This window comes from Xyrauchen texanus, chromosome 45 (assembly GCF_025860055.1).
Source record: "Xyrauchen texanus isolate HMW12.3.18 chromosome 45, RBS_HiC_50CHRs, whole genome shotgun sequence".
Lineage (NCBI taxonomy): Eukaryota > Metazoa > Chordata > Actinopteri > Cypriniformes > Catostomidae > Xyrauchen > Xyrauchen texanus.
The window spans coordinates 23,963,333-23,984,109 of record NC_068320.1 but is presented as its reverse complement, the minus strand read 5'-3'; the positions used below and the strand labels follow the sequence as shown (position 1 = coordinate 23,984,109).

The following is a 20,777-nucleotide window of genomic DNA, read 5'->3' as shown; positions in this document are numbered from 1 at the left end:
ATGGCCACTGTCTGCATGCATACTGCACACTGCAGACGCTGTGGCAGTGCACCCGTTAAGAGGAGCTTATATAGTATAGTTTTGCGCATATTTGTTATTGTATTTCCAACCAAAGATTAAAGTGCTCGGTAAGAGAGAGCTATTTTTTAAATTTAATATGCAAATTGATATTTTCTTTAGGTCAATGTAAATATATCAATTTTAAAAACTGCTCGCGAGCCGTTAGTTCCTATTGTCTCATTCATTTAGGCCGCACGTATGTTACTGGCTGGCTGTTTAGTCAGTTAGCTAATGCATGTGCGTTTATTATTGCAGCGTACTGCAAACGCATGCATTTTAATCACTTGTATGTGAGTTAAACACGTCTTTATGGCCTTTGTTTTGAGGCGGTTGCAAGACTACACACGCTTACACATTCCATTGCGCATGTCCTCTCTTGTAGGTTTACGTGTTTTTGCTGTCAGTCTTCTGCGTGTGTGTGGTCTTCGAACAACTGTGAACATGCCCAAAAGAGCCAAGAAGAACGAGGAATCTGTGGATGGGGAGACTGACAATGGAACTGGTACAGTGTTTTCATAATGTCTAAGAAAAATTGGCACGTTTACAGATGCCATGAGATAACATGAGTTTTTCTCACAGCACCTACAAAGAAAGAGAAAAAGGGGAAAGAACCAGAAGCCCCAATTCTGTATGAAGATCCCCCAGATAAGATGACCAGCAAGGATGGCCGTGCCGCCAACATGAAGATCACCTCATGGAATGTGGATGGCCTGCGTGCATGGGTGAAAAAGAACGGCCTTGATGTAAGAGATCAGATGATTTGTGCAAACATTGGACACTGCACACTGCAAAAGTCTGCTTGATCCTTTCATTGTTGACATTTTTCATGAATTGGATGATCTCTCATGAGTAGTGTAACCAGTCTGTGTGTGTTTAAGTAAGTCCATGCCAGTCAGTTTCTTTGAAGATGTACAGAATAGACAGATTGAACCCTTTTCTCTTTGTTTTGTTGTCTGCTTGCAGTGGGTACGTCAGGAGGATCCAGACGTGCTGTGCCTGCAGGAAACAAAGTGTGCTGAGAAAGCACTGCCAGCTGATATCAAGGACATGCCTGAGTATCCACACAAGTACTGGGCTGGATCAGAGGACAAGGAGGGTTACAGTGGTGTGGCAATGCTGTGCAAGACTGAACCACTCAATGTCACCTATGGTATTGGTAAGTATTGCTTAGGTTTGTCTTTTTGCTGTTTTATTTATTTAATTTGCTATCCGTATTTGTTTTGTTATTAGTGGTGCTTGCTATAGACTTAAAGCAATAATCCAGGTTCAATAAAAGTTAAGCTCAATTAAAAGTGATATAATGTTGATTTCCATTATTAGGACCATTGTGTTCCTAATAAAGTGCTCAGTGAATGTATATCACTCTATATCCATACATTTACAAAATTATCTTTTCTAAAAGTGCAGTATGTAAGATTCAGAAACCTTTGTTATTAATTACACTCGTGGCCATTAAGTGAACTGCAGCCAGCTACCTGTTACTCATGCACACACTCCATAGGGACGCGAGCGAGCATCCAAAACAATGACGTAATGTACAAAGAGGCTGAACGTGATTCACCGGCATCATGCTGACAGATGAGGTAGCATAATTAAAATTACAGTTATTATTTTTTTTACTACAAACTTTGAGACTAAACTAAAACTACTTATCAGCTAACGTAGCATACTGATACACACATACAGCTACATACTATATCAGCTTTATCAGACAGTTTTCTGTTGCACTATTGTATGTTTTGTATTTCATATGTTGTATATGAATAAGATACCTGCATATTTGCTTACATTTATCCTGGCTTACTCCAAGTGTGTGTAGGAGTCGGTGTTGTGCTAGGAGCCGGATGTTTGCTGGATTCCATCTCTAAGATAACGTTACTTAGTGTTGCAGTTTGTTGTCACTATTGAATAGCGGAAGCAATGAGGCAAGGCTCTTGGGAGCTCGCATAAACGTCACATCCTTTGGATTTTGCCGGCAAAAGCGACCCGCTCCCTTCGCGTGAAAATCAGTCTACAGGCTTTAATAGGAAACCAAGGAAGTCCGTAAAGGGCTCATTTTTGAAGTTGTGTTACAAGCTGTTCACACATTGGCAAAAAATTACTTGAAAATTGTTACATATTGCACCTTTAAATAATCTTATTCTCCCTCAACATAGGTAAGGAGGAACATGATAAAGAGGGACGGGTGATCACTGCTGAGTTTCCAGCTTTCTTCCTGGTCACGGCATACGTGCCCAATGCCAGCCGCGGTTTGGTGAGGCTCGATTACCGCAAGAGCTGGGATGTAGATTTCCGGGCCTACTTGAGCGGCTTGGACCAGCGTAAGCCCTTGGTGCTGTGCGGTGATCTGAATGTGGCCCACCAAGAGATTGATCTTAAAAACGCCAAGGGTAACCGCAAGAACGCCGGCTTCACCCCTGAGGAACGAGATGGCTTCACTCAGCTTCTAGCGGCCGGTTTTACCGACAGTTTCCGGGAGCTGTATCCGGAACAAGCCAATGCCTACACCTTCTGGACCTACATGATGAACTCTCGGGCCAAGAATGTGGGCTGGCGTTTGGACTACTTTGTGCTGTCAGCCGCCCTGCTGCCAGGCCTGTGTGACAACAAGATTCGAAACACTGCCATGGGGAGTGACCACTGCCCCATCACCCTGTATCTGGCCGTGTAGATCAGGTCTCATACACTATATCAGGGGCCACATGCACCCAAACATCCTCTGCATTGATACAGAGTCCTAGCCCTAGATTAGCATTTCCTTTCTAAAAACACTGGTCCAGATTTACTGTAGACATATCTGTGGAGCAGACAAGTGTGTCATAGTTAATCAGTCAATTTGTTCTGTAGTTTTGATGCTTTTTCCTATCTGTTAATATTGCTCTCTTAAAATCCTCACCATAGTCAGAATAATAAAGGCATTTGGCCCTTATATTTTGTTTTAGAAAAGCCATACAAACTGTTATCTAAATGATAAACCCTGCAAAAACTACTGTAATAAACATTGTCTGGATATTGTGATTATAGCAAAATATTTCTGAAGCTTGTAAAATACCTTCTCATGCTGATCAATTTGTACAAGCTTCTTTACAAGAGTCTTTGGTGCTATTTTAACTTTTGACATTTACAATAAGTCTGATTTATTGCAATCTAGTGGTGGTTAAATATTGTTAAATATTAAATAAAATAAAAATCCCTGTACTTCAAATGATTTTGGAGATGTTTTTGCTTTCTGTCTGTAACCATTTTTGAGGCTTTGAAATAAAGTGTAGTTTATAAAAAATGGAATCCATCAGTTTCTTTTTTTTTTACACTTATTAAAAATAATGGATATAACATAATAGAATTATGTATGGCAATTTCTAATGAATTTAAAATTCTCTTGTTATGCTTTGCTCTAAAAGTCATCATATATAATAATGGTAAAAAAAATACAATCCTTAGCCAGTAATCACAAAAACAAGACAATAAAAAATAGTTTGTCAAAAAATGTCTAATATATAATACTCTTCTATATAAGATATACAGTATACTTGTACTGTTTTAACAATACGGTTATTGTGGAGGGTTGTTTTTATTTTTAAAAACGAATTTATAAACAAAATCTAAAGAAAACTAAAGTTTGAAATTGGGAGTTCGAACTACTCGAAATCAGTGCGTAATAATGAAAGATAATAACTTTTTAATTAGATTCATTACACTTTTGAATAAACTATAAGTTATGACCAATGACAGACGTTGGTAAACGTGACTCATGAATATTAAATAGAATCCGTGATCTGACGCTCCAAGAAGGTTACGTTTGCATGACTAAAGGTGGGTGCACACTGTACAATTTACGACTGGGCTTTAAGGTTGCGTGATCCAGTTTGGCGATCCACGCGCTCGAAAACCCATCAACAATGAAAACAATTTCATTTTCAATGAAAATTAATTACAGTTAATACTTACCAGACTAAATTGTTCAATCTTTCTATTTTATTTATTTATAAATACTATTGGAGTGATGCTTAACTAAAGACGTTTACAGACGTTTAAAGTACATTTATTAGAAGTAAAATAGCAATTAAAATAACCTTGTAAAGAAAATGCATGATAAATGTGAAGAGAGAAAAAAAAAAAGAGAAAATGCAATCATGTATTTATTTTCATGTAATTCAGATATTAATGCTTTCATATTGCTGACGTGTTACAATTTTCTCTAAGTATTTTCTGCTTATTTATTAATTAAAACTTTTCATATAATATTAAAAGAAGAAAAAACATTGAAAGTGCTTGATTAGAGTAATAACTGGGTACAAATGTTGCTATGGTGGTGCAAACGGTTTGAGGGGAGCGGATTATCTCACGGCACCCGCCTTAAATTAATATTCATGAGCTAAATCGGAAATTCTCGGATACATCCTTCATAATAAAAGTCACCTCAATTTTAACCATGGGCACAAATCTTCTGTTTCCACAGTGGCTCTGAACCATCTGTCACAGACCAGTCTAGAATAATCCACATTAACGATAAAAACGCGAGTAAACAAACGCGAGCCGAAAGAATCGGTGGACAGTTTGGTTTGTGAGGTGGCCTCGCATTAGCAAAACCAGCATGATATGGTTTTGTACCACCAGAGGGAGAACTCAGTCAAAATACACTATAGACCAGACCAAAGCGGATTAGACCGGAACCTGCGTCGTCCAGTCTCGTGTTTACAAATGAACAAAAAGGTCATGTGGAAAACACAGCGTAATCAGTAAATATTCTGACTGAAAGTACCTTTCTTATGAATTATGTTACTTGGATGGAGAAAATATTAATTTCGAGGTTCTTTAAACTTGATTGAAGTTGTAAAGAATGGACGCGCTGTGGACGAAGCCAATCGAAGGTGTGTAATTGATTTTACCTGTCTATTTTTCTTTGTGGTAAAATACAACACTACAAAGCAAAATGTTATAATAATAGTAGCGATGTGGTAAATTCAGTCTGATCTGATTTCCACGATTATCGTGTTTTATTCTAGAAGATTGTAGTTTTTTAGGTTTTAATAATTTGTAGCTTATCATATCACTTAAATACATGCATCAGACATGATATCTTTATTAGATTAAGCCTCTTGTTTAATAAGGGTGTCATTCAACATGCAATATAAATGCTATACCATAAATGTATAACCCAGACTATATTAACCTCAGTGCATATGCTGGCACTCTCATTGATGACTCTTTTGTTTTTTTATTTACCAGACCCCCTTTCATTGATGAGCTTCATGGTTCCTCCATTGAGGTTACTCTCTGCAGCCATGTGGCAGGTGACAGAACAGAGACAAGTGAAGCACTATGGGATGCTGGAGGAGTTTGTAACCATGGTGACGGAGGCTGTGCCTGAGCTCCTGAATTACCGTCAAAGAGCCCAGCTGATACTTGGATTAAGAGCAAGGGTAAGACATAGTACAAAATAAAAAGGGCCACCATGTAAAAACATAGCTTTTCTGTTTCTATAGAGAAAACTGGTCACAGTATAGTGTCTCTTATTTTGTATAGCTACTTCTGGAGTCGTGTCGTGTTAAAAATCAAGTGGACATGGACAATCTTCAGCCTCAGTTGGATCGAATCCGGGGTCCTCGTGTGAACACCACACTCAGTGAGGTATGAGAAGCAGAGCTGTCGTTGCGGACGGAAAACTGGGAATGTTGGCCTGTGGCCTGTGATGAGGGGGGCCCAGCACCACCCATACAAATTTTGAAATTTAGCGATGACCCTGATGAGAAGGTTGGGGGTGGTTTTTAGGACTGTTTGTATATGGTGTTTACATGTTGTTTCTATCCACAGGTTGACAAAGACATTGAGGAATCTGAGACCCATTTTTTGGACCTTGTTCAGACCATTATCAACAACCCTGTAGAGAGAGAGAACTTTTTTCAGGTTACCCACATACATACACGTTCACTATACACTTTTTCCACGTTTCTGCCTTTATTTCGGTGTAATGAAATGCATTTACCAGTTTTCCATTCCTGTGTTCTGCATAGAATGTTTTCCCAGTGGAATACGGGCCAACATTTGACAAAACAATTCATACACTTATGGAAGACTTCCTCCTGCAGCTTGATCGGATGATATCAGTCCCAGATCTTTCACAGGTATGTTAGTAAATACAGTGACAAATTAATATTTTGTCAATTTTACCTCAAAGCTAATAGATGTGGACTAAAATCCATAAAGGATTCTTAAAAACAAGTTATGCATGGACATTCATGGTAAATATCCATCACTATTTATATGATTTTATTCCTCAGACGGTCTCGTGGCTCAGGGCTTGTCCCTCTCTTCTAGACAAGTGTCTTCATTCATTTACGGTCCCGAAGCAAATGAAGATCCTTCTTGAACACCAGAGAGCTAACGGACATCTTCTGGAAAATGGTAGAACTTTAAATGTGGTTCAAATTTGTACGCTTTTGGTACCAAGACGATGTTAAATGCATTAAAGTTAAAGTTTACTCGTTCTGTTTACCCCATAATCATGCGAAATATATAATTATATGTGTGACCACACAATGCAGTTACATTGCAACTGTGCCTAAGGTGCATTCAGTTGCATCTGTGTTCATGATGTGAATCAAAAGGCCCGTACAATCTGAATTACAAAGGAACAGTTTCACTAACAAAACCCAAATCATAAAGGGACGGTTTCAAGGAAAACCATTTGTGGGCACTCCTTAGGGAGGTCCTAACTAGGTATGGGCAGCATGTTTAACTAGTTTATCTAGGTTTTTAAAATTTCAGCAAGACCACTGCAATACGTTTACATGTGTTGCCCTCATTCTTGCTGTTTTTGAACACATGGCTTCCTTACTTATTATTTGTGTATTAGACGAAATCAAGCACATTAGTGAGCCACCCATCATCTTCTAATTCGAATACTAAAAGATGTAACACATTTTATTTCTCTCTCTGTTGCAGAGTCTCTTCCACTGGTTCGAGTCGTCATACCCAGTGACCACACAGAATCTGGTGACCTGTCTGAATTGGGAAATGATTTAGATGGCCTTGAAGATGATTGCCACAGTTCTATAACCCCATCTGATTTCCATATCTCTGGCTGGTCAGCTAAGGGAACACTCAAGAAAGAGACAATTGAACTGATGGAGAGAGAAGATGAAGAAGAAGATGATGATGATGACGATGATAATAATGATGATGATGAGGAATACTTGCCAACCAAAAGTGATAGGGGAACGCTTGCTCATTCTCGGAATCAAACCAGCACGAAAAGAACACTAGGGAAATCCAATAAAAGGAAAAGAGATGACAAAGACGTTGAAGTGTCCAGAGAATTCACGTTTATCAATCACTTGGGGGCATATACAGGTGAGGTTATTATAAACAGTGTTGGGGAAGCTACTTTGAAACTGTAGCTTATTAAGATATAAGCTACTCTGAATTTGACGTGATAGTTCACCAAAACAACTTTTAAATTCTGTCATCATGTAGTCAACCTCATGTCGTTCCAAACCGTGATCCACAGAAGAAAAAAAGTCATTTGGGTTCGGAACAACATGAGGTAATGATTACAGATTATTTTTTCATGCATTAATTTTACTAATGTAAGCAAAAGAGCAGATTTTCACTTGTTTTTGCTTCATTTACTTAGACGAGGCTTCTTATCCCACCACCGAGGCTTCAAAAGTCCCTTGGACAGATGAAGAAACATTCAGTCTCATCGACATATGGGGGAAAGACAGTATCCAGCGAACTCTGAAAGACTGTGCCCACAACCGCCACATATTCAACCTCATCTCAAAGATGATGTCCGAGCGAGGGTTTGCCAGAACAGCAGAACAGTGTCACACCAGGATAAAACGCTTAAAAATGAGCTTTCGACAATGCCATGAAAGCAAGTGAGTTTACTAACTCATAAATACACTTGAAGGGATAGTTTACCCCCAAAAAATAAAACCATTTTAGTCATCATTTAGTCCTTACATTTGTTTACTCTCCTGCTGATGTGAAAAAATATTAGATGAACAAAATATGAAACAATATGAGAAATTTGTGTGCCTTCAAGGCGCGCGGTCCCATTTAACTTTGAATGGTGAAATTCCGTGGGCGAAATCAAATAAAATCCTTGCCATTGTGAATATTTAGTGTAGCTGATTACGAAGCTCCGCCCACACAGAGGTCACTGCCAAACCAAACAACTACCTATTGGTCAAAGTGGAGAATTTGCCTGTCAAAGTTCACCAGTCTTGAACTCCATGTGAAATCCACGAGGGTAAATTCTTCGGCACCGGAAGGCCATCGCATGAAGTTCACGATCGTGTGAATTCCCATTGAAATTACTGTATTTCGCCCTCAGAATTTCATCATGCAAAGGTAAATGTGACCGTGCCGCAGTTTAGAAGGTTTCTATTAGCAACAAATAGCAGAAATTTACTGATCTGATAGATGACATATGGGAAACTTTGGATTGAGAAACCTTTAAAACTGAATTAGGAAGAGGCCGTAACTGAAGTTAATATGTGTTTGATTGGCAGTATGAGAGGAAAAGTGCGACCCGAATGGAAGTTCTACAATCTGCTTGAGAAAATCATCTGTGGTAAAGAGTCCTTTACAAACCAAGAAGTCCGTATCAACGCTAAAGACGACACAATTTCGTACGAGTCCACAGGACAGCAGGAGGAAGAGGACACTACAGACCAGGAATTTCTTGGTCATGCCGGACAGGAGGGTACTCTTATTTAGCATTTTTTGGGGATTTCTGGTTTCAGTTCCATTTTACTGTTGCTGAAGTCCAGCTGTTGACATTGGTCATTTTCAAGTAGGGTAACTTTGTATATTAAACTATGCAAACTATATATCAGTGTATTTCTGTTATGCCCTCTCAAGACACTAGGAATGTTTCATGGACAGACCTGGAGACTCAAACCCTGATCAAGATCTGGGGAGAGGACAGAACCCAGCGAGAACTGAGAGGAGTCCACCAGAACGGACACATCTTCGCCATGATCTCCAAAAAGATGGCCGCTCACAGTTACATCCGAACGGCAGAACAGTGTCAGACTAGAATGAAGAGACTGAAGCAGTGTTTCAAACAGTGTTCTGAGAATAACCTGTGAGTGCTTCACCATCTTTAATAGGGCATTGATTAAAAAGAAAGTTTAGATGATTACCATTGAAGATCATACTAGATTATCCTGATGGATTGAAAGCAGAACCTAATTCAGAAATATATTAAGAGCACCCTTTGTAGTATATCAAATATTTAAAAAAAGCTATTGTGTTGTGTTGTTATTTTCCCCCAAAACAGCAGCACGGAGGGCAAAGAACCAGTTGAATTTAAATTCTATAAACAGATGGAGAAAATTATGAGTAATGAAGAGTCCAGTCACATGCTTTTGCCAGAGGTCAAAGACGAAGAATCGGACAGTGAATACCAGGTGTACACATACCAGGATATAGGTATGCATTTGTTTCCATAGTTCATACAATCTATAAAAATGGCTGTAAAAATGCATCACAATGCATCAATCTGACAACGAAAATTCAATGTAACGAAAACTTGATTTAAAGAACCAATCAAACCACTTGAAGTGTGACGTATTTCCTATTGAAAGTACAAGTGCAAAATGAGTCATTCATATTTTTGGTTCTGTTTTTTGTTTTGTAAGAGAAAGACTTTTATTTGATATGCGTATGTAAACTTTTAGGAGTTCAATAGCTTATAGATTCCTTCAAAGCTACTAGACATTGAATTAATAATTCCCACTGTATTGTGTGTTTATTTGTTATCCATAATATAAGTCTTGAACTATAATTGTTAGAATATTGATAGATTTTATGATGCATTACATAATTTAAATCAAATTGTTGTCAGAGCAAATATTTACACCTCTACAATTTTCACATAATACCTGCTTTCAACAAAAAGATAGAATAGGTACACACTTATTGACTACATGCAATGATCCAAATGTTCTTATAGAGTATAATTAAACATTGAAATGACACTGAAACTGAGCTTTTATATGTGCTCCTTTAATCAACAAAAACAGAAACGGCAGTGAACTGCACAGACGACAGGAAGAAGGTTGCGTGGTCCGATGCAGAGACGTTGATTCTCCTGCAGTTATGGGGTGATGAGCAGGTCCAGCAGAACCTGCAGCGTTGCCCTCACAACGGCCACATCTACTCTGAGATCTCAGCCAAGCTGAACGCCCACGGCTACCCGCGCTCCGCTGAGCAGTGCCAAACCAGAATCAAACGGCTGAAGATCAGTTACCGGCAGTGCAGAGACCGCATCAGGCCAGTCACACACCCATTAAAACCTATTTATTGCACATTCAATGGTTACTGTAAATTATTGCCTACCATAATTTAGGCATAAAATAATGAACTAATATTCAATTTTGGTAAAACTTTACAATAAGGTTCCATTTATTAACATTAGTTAACTACATTTGTTAACATGAACTAACAATGAACACATTTTACAGCTGTTGTTACATCTTGGTTAATGTTAATTTCACATTTACCTATGCATCTTTTAATTTTAAAAGTGTGTATGTCAACATAAGTTAATGCAATATGAACTAACATGAACTACCAATGAACAATTGTGTTTTTATCAATTAGCATGAACAAAGATTAATAAATGCTATTAATAAATATTCCTCATGCATAATGTTATTTTTTTTTAAACGTATTGTGAAGTATTACCTCGGTTTAAAATTATTGACAAAGATTAATGGCCAAAAATGTCATATTTAGCTGTGACCCACATTTTGCAAGCAACCCTGTTACCAAAATAAAAATGTAACATTCCATAAAACTGTGACACCAAGACGTATCATAATTTGGACTTCGCTAAGATCTATGTTTTTAAGTTTATTATTATTATTATTTTAAATGGCTAGAAAATATAAAAATCATAGGTTAAAGCTGTATTTAGACTTGTCCCAATTTTCATTAACATGGTTGCAAAAATGGCAACCTCAAAAAAAAGAAAAAAAAAACAATATTGGAAAATATAATTGCTTTTATAATATTTAGTTGTTAACTTAGCATGATTACAAAAACCTTATCTAAGGAGAGCTTTTATAGTGTGAGGGCACTTACTGAATATTGCCAGAAAATTTTATATAATGTTTTAGAAATTGAAAATAGGTTCTGCTTATGATTTCATTGTTTTTTTGTTTTTTTATCTCTGCAGTTCATCTGAAGCCGAACATGTAGATTTCAAATTCTATGATCTGATGGAAGACATTTTTCAAAAGAATTCTTCTCCCAAAGTGCCAGAAGTGCAAGATAATGAATCCTTTAGCACCATCAAATCAGGTTTTTGTATTATTTTAGTATGACCAAAGCATTATAACTTCAACCCTAGCCTATAGTTTTCTGTTTTGTGTAGACTTTTTTGTTGTTGTTGCAGATATTACTTTGTACTACCAGTACAGCAGTATCTCTACTAGCTGACACACAGTATAAACCCTCATTTTGCCCGACCCTATTATGGACTGCCTACAGTCCCTTAAAATAAAGTTTTTCCTTCCTTCAGAATCTCAGGAGGCCTGCAGCAGTGTGGAGCAGACAGCATCAGGTTTCTGGTTAGACGCAGAAACTGAAGCTCTCATAGATGTGTGGGCAGAAGATGAGGTGCAGAACGCCCTGAGAGGCTCCATCCATAATGGCCACGTATTTGCTGATATAGCAGAGAAACTGAACAGTAAGGGATTCCTCAAAACACCAGAGCAATGCAGACTGAAGATCAAGAACATGAGGAAGAATTTCCGACAGTGTTATGAAAAGAAAAAGTGAGTTATTTTTGCTGGTTGACTTTACAAATAACTGGACAGTTTCATGAAAAGCTTTTTATTTGAGGTTTAATAATGTCCTCAATGTTGTTCTCATCTAGATGTGGCATAAAGGAAGTAGGTTTTAAGTTCTATGATAAACTGGAGCAGGTGTTGGGCGATGAGGACTTTTCCACGGATGACTTTGATGAGAAAGATGATCAGGATGCAGGTATGTGAAATCCATGTTAAATGGTCTGCACTTATATAGCGCCTTTTTAACCTTAGCAGTATTCAAAGCGCTTTACACACATTCACACACCAATGACGGCAGAGCTGCCATGCAAGGCGCTAGCCTGCCATTGGGAGCAACTTGGGGTTCAGTGTCTTTCCCAAGGACATACCTCCAAGGGCACGTGGAGTCGTTTAGGCTTGGAATTGATCCGCTAACCCTGCGATTAGTGGCCAACCCGCTCTACCACCTGAGCCACAGCCACCATGAAAATCCATCCATTCATCCCTTCATCCATCCACTTGATTTTCTTGTTTTTCTCTTCATCCTGTCATTCTTCCTCAGAATCCCAGTGGGCAGGAGTTGTTGCAGTGACTGAATCAGGCAGGAAGATGCCCTGGTCACACCAGGAGACCCAGGCTCTGCTGGAGATCTGGGGTGAGGGTCGTGTGCAGCACAGCCTCAAGAGCTCCCTGAAAAACAGGCACATCTACAGATACATTTCAAAGAAAATGGCAGCACTGGGTTTCAACAGAACGGGCGAACAGTGCCACTCACGGGTGAAAAGACTCAAAGCCCAGTTTTACTATGAAGGGTGAGTCAGAAACACAGAATTCAGTTTAATGAGTCATTTTGACCTCAGACAATGCTTGTGTGTTGCTTGTTTATTACTGTATATGGAATAATAATGGAACAATAAATACTGTTTATACTGTAAACATATTGCATAGTTCAAAAATAGTGTGTAGTTATGATGTAATCAGTGATTCTGAACATAGCCAGAGTTTGAAGTACAATATTTTTTCAGCAAGGAAGAGTGTAAATTCTACGATCAAATGGAACAGATTCTTTTAAAGGACACAAGCACTGACAAAACATCTGATGAGCAGGACATCAGCGAGCTGGAATCCATAACTGATTCTGATTCAGGTATATTGGACAAAGGTTCATCTTCAGATTGGTCATGCCAATCATTTACACTGTCTTTTCCTTTTGATCTAATACATAAATATAAAAGGATCATCAAAATTGACCCCATTTACTTTCCAAATACACATTCCTGGTCTTATTGACAGTGATTCATTGGCGCATGTTATGCCAGAGAATTTTTTTTTATCTTTATATTCTTTTGTCAAAAAGATTTAACTTACTCCACCTCTGAAAAGGCTTTCCTTTCCAGCCGACATCATTGAATATCCCGTTTCTTTATAATTACATTTCATTACAAAAGAAAAATGAGCAGCAGAAGCAGCATTTTTCATGTTGACTTATAAGCGATAGTTCACAGGAAATGGAAGGTTGAGTAAATTATCACCATATTCCATATTTGGGTGAACTATCCCTTTTAAATCCTCTTTTCTAACTTAGATCATGAAATAAGTTCTTCATGACATGAAAGTCATTAAATATATATTTTTTGTAACTATCTGCAGAAACAGCATTTGGATGTTTAAAAATGTGTTTGCATGCTTAGAATCAGCAGCTCTCTCCAAACCCACCTCTGGGGAAGGGCCGAAGCTGACGTGGGGTGACGTTGAGACGCGGGCTCTCATATCCATCTGGGGGAGTGATAAGATCCAGGAGAAGTTGAAAGTCAGTGTCATACGCAGACCTATTTTTGAGCAGATCGCTCAGGCCATGGCTGATAAGGGCTTCAGCAGATCCGCAGAACAGTGTCGGACCAGGATCAAAAGATTGAAGGCTAGCTACCGCCAGTGTCTGGAAAGTTACAGGTAAACGCGACAACAAAGACCTCAAATGTTGCTGTAATGCTGTTTAAAACTACAAGACAAATATAAGAATTGTATATGTTTTTTACATATAGAAATAATGGGGAGAAGGTGTATTGGAAGTTCTTCAGCCAGATAAAGAAAATATTTGAAAAGTATCCATATTTAGATGAGGCCGAAACCACCGTGACTCAAAAGCCAAAGACAGTTGGGAGGGAAACCGCCAGCACGTCTGCAAATGCATAAAGCTCAGGTGAATATTAATCTTAGTTAAAGGAATAATTCACCCAAACACGAAAATTATGTCATTATTTTCATCATTCCAAGCCTCTATTTGATTTCCCATGGATAAATGGTGACCTACATTTCGGTCTGTTCCTCTTAAAAATACTTGGAATATAGTGCATATGAACTACTTTTTATCATATTTTGTTGTGGTTTTTTTGTCCTTATTGGAACTTGACAACTGATTCTTCAAAACATTTCTTCTTTTGCTTTCCATGGAAAAAATAACAGCTTATGGGTTTGGAGCAACCTTTGAAAAGGGTGAGTAGAATTGTAATTTTTGGTTGAATTACCTATTCAATTACTTGATTTTAATGCGCTAGACATCTTTCATATGCATTTTTAAAGTAGATACTGTGTAGTTTAGATGTTTACAAGAAAAAATAGTTTTCTTCATTAGTGATTAATCACATGACATCTTATTGCAGTTTTCAGTTCAACTCCACCACAGAATCTCCTGTGGAGTGGGCATAAAACTGACTTTCTCCTCCATATCTGGCCTGAGAGGTACAAACGGGACCTGACATTGAGGTATTTTCTGTCACATGGCCTGTGGATGATGGAGCAAGGGGACACAAAACCCTCTGATCAGCTGAGTGCAACGGCACTGGTACATGATTTCTGGATCTAAACAACATTTGCCTAACAGTGCTATTGTTTTGTGGCTTTAGTTGATCACACATTTTCACAGGGAACACTGAACTTCGTCTCAACTACTTTCATGACTTTGAAGGCAGTATATTTGCATAGCAAGGCATTATTTTAGATTAGTCCTTTCCTCAGAGGCCAATCAGTGCTATTTCCTTTGTATTTTGTAACTGAATTTATTTTAAGCATCTATTACGAAAAATGACAAAGATGGCATAAAATCTAATTTTTCTCAGACTGTTTTTTAAAAGTCGTGGACTCAAAAATCAAGTAACAGGAATGAGAAGCAGCAATCATTTGAATTAACCTTAGTTTGACTTTGTTGCAAACTTGGTTATGATAAAAAACAAACACTGAAATATTTAATACCATAACATGATGGAATCTGTGAATTTAGCTAATCTTTATCTTCCTGGTTTAGACAGATTTTTCCTGGAGTGAATAATGTCTTCTAAAAACAACTTCCACTACTGAATTATTATTGTATATTTTTATCTTAATGAGAACCTATTTTAAGAGGAAAAGTCATGATCTGGAAATAAATGCAACACTAAAGATTTCCTTGTTACATAAATGTATTAGATATGAGTGTATTTGAATTGCTAGATTTAGCCACAAAATCTGTAGGTTACCAGTACACAGGATGATGCCAAATCTCATTGGCATAAGAGTGAGCCCAATGTGTATGATCCAAATGATGTAAATTAAGGTTTAAGCTAACATTCGGTCCACGTTCTGGGTTTAAAAAAATACCTTGCCAAGCTGCGCATTGCACAGTGGTTATGGAATAGTATATATAATACGATGGTTAATACTCTTTCAGGAAACTGTGGCTTAAAACAAGTAATTTATTACATAAGCCAACTTTGTTTAAGAGACAAGAAAATCAGGACTGAATTGTATCCACTAATTCTCTGGATGGGCAATTTTGTAATCTCCTTACAAACTCTGAGAAAATGACAACAAAAATATGCCATAACCTTCTGTTAATTCTTCTGTACATAATTCAAGATACTTTGTTGTTTTTAGTTATTTTAATCCTATATTGCTTTCAGCCATTTTACTGTGCAATAAACAATTATTTATTTGTATGTTGAACTCATCCAGCATGATTGAAATACCATGATGCCACATATTTCAACAGGTTTACTGGTCATGTCACGTTTTAACGGCAGAATCAAATGTTCAGTCAAGGGCTTTTGGGTTCGAGATTCTTGCGGCCACGGGTTTGCTCAAAGCTCCTTCTGCGGTCTGTGCGCTCGCCCAGATGAATTCTCTCATGCTTCTTCAGAGGACCTGCAAACTTGAAGCTCCTGCCACAATGAGAGCACTGCCACGGCCGTTCACCTGTGTGGCTGAGCATGTGGTTCTTCAGGTGAGAAGAATGCTTGTAGGTCTTTCCACATCTCTCACAGGTGAATGGGCGCTCACCTGTGTGCACACGCTCGTGTCTCTTCATGTTACCGATCTGCGAAAAGGCTTTTCCACATATTTTGCAGTGGAATGGCCGCTCTCCTGTATGTATGCGCAGATGGCACCTCAACATCTCTGGTCCTGCAAAGGTCTTTTGACAAAGACTGCATGGGATCTTGTCCCGGGGTTTTTCATGGTTGCGTTGGTGCTTCTTTAAGTCGAACATGTAGACGAAGGACTTGCCGCAGAGAGAACACAGGTACTGCCGCTCACCTGCATGATAACCTTTGTGTCTTCTGAGAAGGCTGGCATAGATGAAACTTTTCCCACACAGGTTACACTGGTATGAGCGCTCCATGGAATGGTGTCGGACATGGATGGACAGCTTGAATGCTGTCGGAAACCTCTTGTCACATTGAGGGCACTGGTGGAGGTTCTCCGAGGTGTGGCATTCACGATGAATCTTCAAATATGAGCCCTGGGAGAAGCTCTTGCCGCAGATGGTGCAGTTGTATGGTTTTTCACCCGTGTGCACACGGATGTGCTTGATGAGGTCTGCTTTTTTGCGGAAGGTCTTGACGCACTGTGTGCATTTGAAAGGTCTGGCTAGCGAGTGTGTTTTTATGTGATTGGTCAAGAAACTGAGACACCGAAAGCTTTTACCACAGTCTGAACACTGGAACGGACGCTCGCCTGTGTGAGTGCGCATGTGATTGCGCAGCTGGCACTCGAAACGAAACTCCTTGTGACATTCGGTACACGTGTGTCGTTTCTCCTCTTGCATTGTCTGTGATTCAGAAGCTGCGGCAGCTTTCTTTTTGGAAACAGCGACTTGTGGTGGATTGCTCTTTCTGTGGATGATGGACTTTACAGATGGTGGTCTTTCTATGACGGGAACATAGATCATTTCCTCCCTCACAATCTCAACAGGATTCGGAGGCAAAACTGGTAGAGAGATGCCCTTTCCAGTTAATTCTGAGATCCACTGCTCTAAGCTGACTTGCCTCACACCAGATGCTTCCATCATATCTGGTTGTTCTAGGAACTGCAGCTGAGTCGTCTCCTCTAGCTCATTTTCAAACTCTGACACAACCACGGCAGAACCATCTGCAGTGAGGTAGATTTGCTGGACTTCACAGATCTCTGAATCCTTCTCTTCACAGATTGTCTCTTCTTGTTCCAAGACTTCCTCTGCTTCTTCAGTGCTGGCTACTGCTGTAAACTCCTCGCTGTCTGCTACATCCTCTTCAGTATAACTGTGAGCAGGGCTCATTATGGTAATGGCCGCTTGTTCAGTTTCTGATTCGTTCTCAGTGCCACTAGATTCAACGATAATTGTCTCTTGTGCGATGGAAGTGGGTGGTAAACTTTCCTCATGTTCAGTGGTAATGGCAGGCGAGATTGTCTCTTGTGCAACTGGATGAGGCAAACAAACCACTTCAGCTGTAGAAGGAATGGACACTGAATGACAAAAAAGAAAAAAATTGTAAGAAATAATTCTAATAATGGCTTGGCAGTAACATAATTTTAACAAATCAAACTTTTCTATACATATTGGTGAATCTCATGCAAACAGTATGCCCAGGTCACAATACACCCTAAAATCAAAACCAAATATTACGATTGTGGTTAAAAGGAAATTAAGTGAACTGTTAAGACTTTTTTATTTTATTTTTTGCATTGCAAATCATTTCATGTCAATTAAGCACATTTCCCACCAAAATTCCCATAACCGTTATTTCTTCGGATGTTTTTTTTTAACATTTACACTATTCTGATTTGTATTACTGAAATGCAATTTGTTTTTAATATATTACAAAATAATATTAGAAAATACTACAATTTTGTATTGATGCTTTTTTAATTTAAACAATTAAATAAGGTAATAAAACAAATACTACCATGATACAGTAAACATTTTAGAATTTAAAGAATATAGAATTGTATAACTACACAATGTGAAGACATTCAGATTTTGTAATGAAAATTACATTACAATGCAAAAACTCTAGGTAGATGGTTCTAAATTATGAACCCAGATGCAAACAAATATGGTACTGTAATTTAGCTCACTTTCACTGATAAATCTTTGAGAGTGCTCATTATTTCTCACAAGGAGTTGTCTGATTTTGAAGTGTTGAAGCACATCCTTGATCTCAACTGGATCTGATAGTGGCTGCACAATCTCCTCCATCATAGACAGACCACCACAAAGCCTTGAAGCTGTCTGAGGAAAAACACAATGGCCCAGTCAAATGGACCATTTCCTTGTTGAAAAATGTTCATACGATGGACAATGCATTTAACAGCCTTTCACTGGAGAGAACAACCCACCTCTTTAAGGTTGGGAACAGGTAGTAGATCTTCCACTCGAGACAGGAACTCCCATGCCAGGCTTTGCAACACTGCATCATATCCTGATCCATATTCTACAGGAAATACATGCTGAAAACAGAGAACCCGGGGTGAAACACTTTCTAAGAGAACATTTCTGAGTGAGAGACCGCAAAAGACAAGAAAGAGACAAACATATATAAATGTGTCTAACCTGAATGAAATTTTCTTTCTTTTCTGTGTCCTCCAAGATGCTGTGCACCATTCTAACAAATTTGTTATTGATGATCTCACTTTCCACATCTTTACACTGCAATAAATTGAAAGTGGTAAAAAGAGGTTACTTATGCAAAGGAGATGGAATTATTGTATATGGTTGGTGCTAAAAATAACACTTGCTTTGTGTGTGAGATTTCGAAGTGAATCCAGATGTGCCTGAATGATCCAGAGGTCTGGTGGTTTATCTTTCAGACAGAGTTCCAAGATCACCTAAAACATTTTCAGAATTTAATCCATGTTGTCTCTGAATTCAAAATGATTTAATGTTGAGCATGTAAGCTAATGTAAATATAAATATCCTTCATAACACAAATTTTCTTACATTTGGTAATTTAAATATGAATATTTAATAAGGTGTTGGCTGTTCATCTCAACTGAGGTTTACCTTTTTCCTCAGGTGAAAGATCAGTTTATTAACCAGACTTCGACTCATGATGTCTGGAATAGTCTCTGTTACCAGCACCACAAACTGCTCCAGCTTCCCATATTGTGTCACATTACGACGCTGAATCACCTGCCATAAAAACGCTGACATCAGCCGGAGAGGTGGCACAACCAGACGCAGAGCAGAGAGAGGTAGAGCAGGGATTGCTTGGGGGGGTGGATAGATGGGGAGAGAGAGAGAGATGCAGATGAATATTAACAAGTGAATTTTACAAGAAAGCCTTTTACTTGATGTTTAACTTAATTATAATTGTGGGGTAAAGTCCTGATATTTCTAAGAACTCTTATATTAAGCAAGGATAACTTAATAAAAATAAAAGAGACGGATACACACAAACAGACTCCTGTTCTGATTCTGTACTCAATAGTACACTGAATGAATGCCTAAATGATTTATAGGTTGAATCTAATTAATAATTTAAGTGTGGAAGGGGGTTTAGCTGTCTGTAAGGCAGGGATCAAGTTTAGAAACTTTATTACATGCCGTTTGTCTAACTTTAGAAGAAGGGGTTGTTGTATGCCTGTGTTGAAGTTGGTACTGTAAATCCTACAAAACTCAAATCAAAAATATAAATTTGCATAGCATATAAATCTTAAAGGGCATTCTCAAAAACTCTCACCATAACTTAAATCTGAGTCAAAACTCAATTTTTACTTAATAAATTACATTTATAATGCAATAAGAACAAATGACATATAATTAACTTTAACTCCTAGCACTACTCAGCACATATCCTTAAATATATAAAAAAAAAATAACACTTATTGTTTCATCACAGCTACAGTCAAAAAACAAAAGGAGGAATTTATTTTCAAAGCATCAATTAAAATAATAACATAAACACGTGTTTGAGTTGTATTGTGCGTCAGTAACTTTAACGGGATTAGTTTTGCTAGCTTCACTCTCTTAGCATATTTAGCTGACAAGCTAAACAACTTACCCGCCTCGCGACTCTCTGCGTTAAAGAGTTCCATTATTTACGGATAAATTAAGTCTGTGTGTTTGTTTCTGTTAAACACTGGACGATTCACATCACTGAATTAAACAGTTACAACTGATAAACTCGCTTGCGAACGGTTGTCTTGAAGTTGACCGAAGCAACGAACAACAACAATCAACCGGAAGCGCGTGCAGGAAGTCGGTTGTTCGCGCCTTTTGGGAATTTTGAAATTTTCGGCGACACCTTGAGGTCTGGCGGAGAACGGAAGCGATGTCCAGTGAGTTTACACTGTTAACATTTAAAACTTAATGTATCGCAACGTGTTTGAAGAAGACATGGCATTTACAGATGACAAATTCCAAAGCAAAGCCCAACTTTGTCCAACAAGGTATTCATTCAAGTGTAAGTACCATCAAACAGTTCGACTGCAAATCCTTAACACGGCGCACTGTTTACGCAAGTGAATATTTCTCAGTGTGGGTGTGTCTTTGAAATACAAGCACAAACAGCGTCTCACAATAAAAAAGAAAGAAGCTATTTTACGTTTCAGACAGTTCATTGAACACACGTTGACTTTCTGTGACAACATGCCCTGTAGCGTCGTGATGGAACCGGCTTTTCAGCGAAATACAAAAAT

General features: G+C 38.3%; 3 protein-coding genes across 3 annotated transcripts; 2 read left to right on the top strand and 1 right to left on the bottom strand.

Annotated features, from left to right (window-relative positions):
• The first annotated feature begins 16 nt into the window (after positions 1-16).
• Positions 17-3,323, top strand: LOC127637600 (DNA-(apurinic or apyrimidinic site) endonuclease). Its single transcript, XM_052118741.1, has 5 exons — positions 17-128; positions 443-562; positions 640-803; positions 1,024-1,216; positions 2,217-3,323. The coding sequence occupies exons 2-5, from the start codon at positions 502-504 to the stop codon at positions 2,729-2,731; spliced, it is 933 nt and encodes a 310-aa protein (XP_051974701.1). The 5' UTR covers positions 17-128; positions 443-501; the 3' UTR covers positions 2,732-3,323.
• A 1,290-nt stretch (positions 3,324-4,613) lies between these two features.
• On the top strand, positions 4,614-14,655 carry LOC127637738 (uncharacterized). The gene is made up of 21 exons (XM_052118977.1): positions 4,614-4,931; positions 5,290-5,483; positions 5,587-5,691; positions 5,875-5,967; positions 6,075-6,185; positions 6,342-6,465; positions 7,006-7,413; positions 7,697-7,943; positions 8,580-8,773; positions 8,932-9,157; positions 9,353-9,504; positions 10,098-10,347; positions 11,255-11,379; positions 11,600-11,855; positions 11,957-12,066; positions 12,412-12,661; positions 12,875-12,996; positions 13,541-13,799; positions 13,892-14,049; positions 14,313-14,342; positions 14,510-14,655. The coding sequence occupies exons 1-19, from the start codon at positions 4,901-4,903 to the stop codon at positions 14,040-14,042; spliced, it is 3,408 nt and encodes a 1,135-aa protein (XP_051974937.1). The 5' UTR covers positions 4,614-4,900; the 3' UTR covers positions 14,043-14,049; positions 14,313-14,342; positions 14,510-14,655.
• Positions 14,656-15,917: 1,262 nt separating this feature from the next.
• LOC127637739 (zinc finger protein 502-like) lies at positions 15,918-20,301 on the bottom strand. The gene is made up of 7 exons (XM_052118978.1): positions 20,141-20,301; positions 19,141-19,346; positions 18,876-18,965; positions 18,691-18,786; positions 18,477-18,587; positions 18,216-18,369; positions 15,918-17,603 (listed from the first exon to the last, which is right to left on the bottom strand). Exons 1-7 carry the CDS (start codon positions 20,172-20,174, stop codon positions 15,919-15,921), a joined length of 2,376 nt encoding a protein of 791 aa, XP_051974938.1. The 5' UTR covers positions 20,175-20,301; the 3' UTR covers position 15,918.
• Between the last annotated feature and the right edge of the window lie 476 nt (positions 20,302-20,777).

Coding starts and splice junctions, on each gene's coding strand:
- LOC127637738 (XM_052118977.1), top strand. CDS start 4,901: ATGGACGCGCTGTGGACGAAGCCAATCGAAG. Junction 4,932..5,289: donor GTGGACGAAGCCAATCGAAG/GTGTGTAATTGA, acceptor TTTATTTACCAG/ACCCCCTTTCATTGATGAGC. Junction 7,944..8,579: donor CGACAATGCCATGAAAGCAA/GTGAGTTTACTA, acceptor TTTGATTGGCAG/TATGAGAGGAAAAGTGCGAC.
- LOC127637739 (XM_052118978.1), bottom strand. CDS start 20,174: ATGGAACTCTTTAACGCAGAGAGTCGCGAGGCGG. Junction 18,787..18,875: donor TTCGAAATCTCACACACAAA/GCAAGTGTTATT, acceptor AATTTATTGCAG/TGTAAAGATGTGGAAAGTGA. Junction 17,604..18,215: donor TCAAAGATTTATCAGTGAAA/GTGAGCTAAATT, acceptor TTTGTCATTCAG/TGTCCATTCCTTCTACAGCT.
- LOC127637600 (XM_052118741.1), top strand. CDS start 502: ATGCCCAAAAGAGCCAAGAAGAACGAGGAATCTGTGGATGGGGAGACT. Junction 804..1,023: donor TGAAAAAGAACGGCCTTGAT/GTAAGAGATCAG, acceptor GTCTGCTTGCAG/TGGGTACGTCAGGAGGATCC. Junction 1,217..2,216: donor CAATGTCACCTATGGTATTG/GTAAGTATTGCT, acceptor CCCTCAACATAG/GTAAGGAGGAACATGATAAA.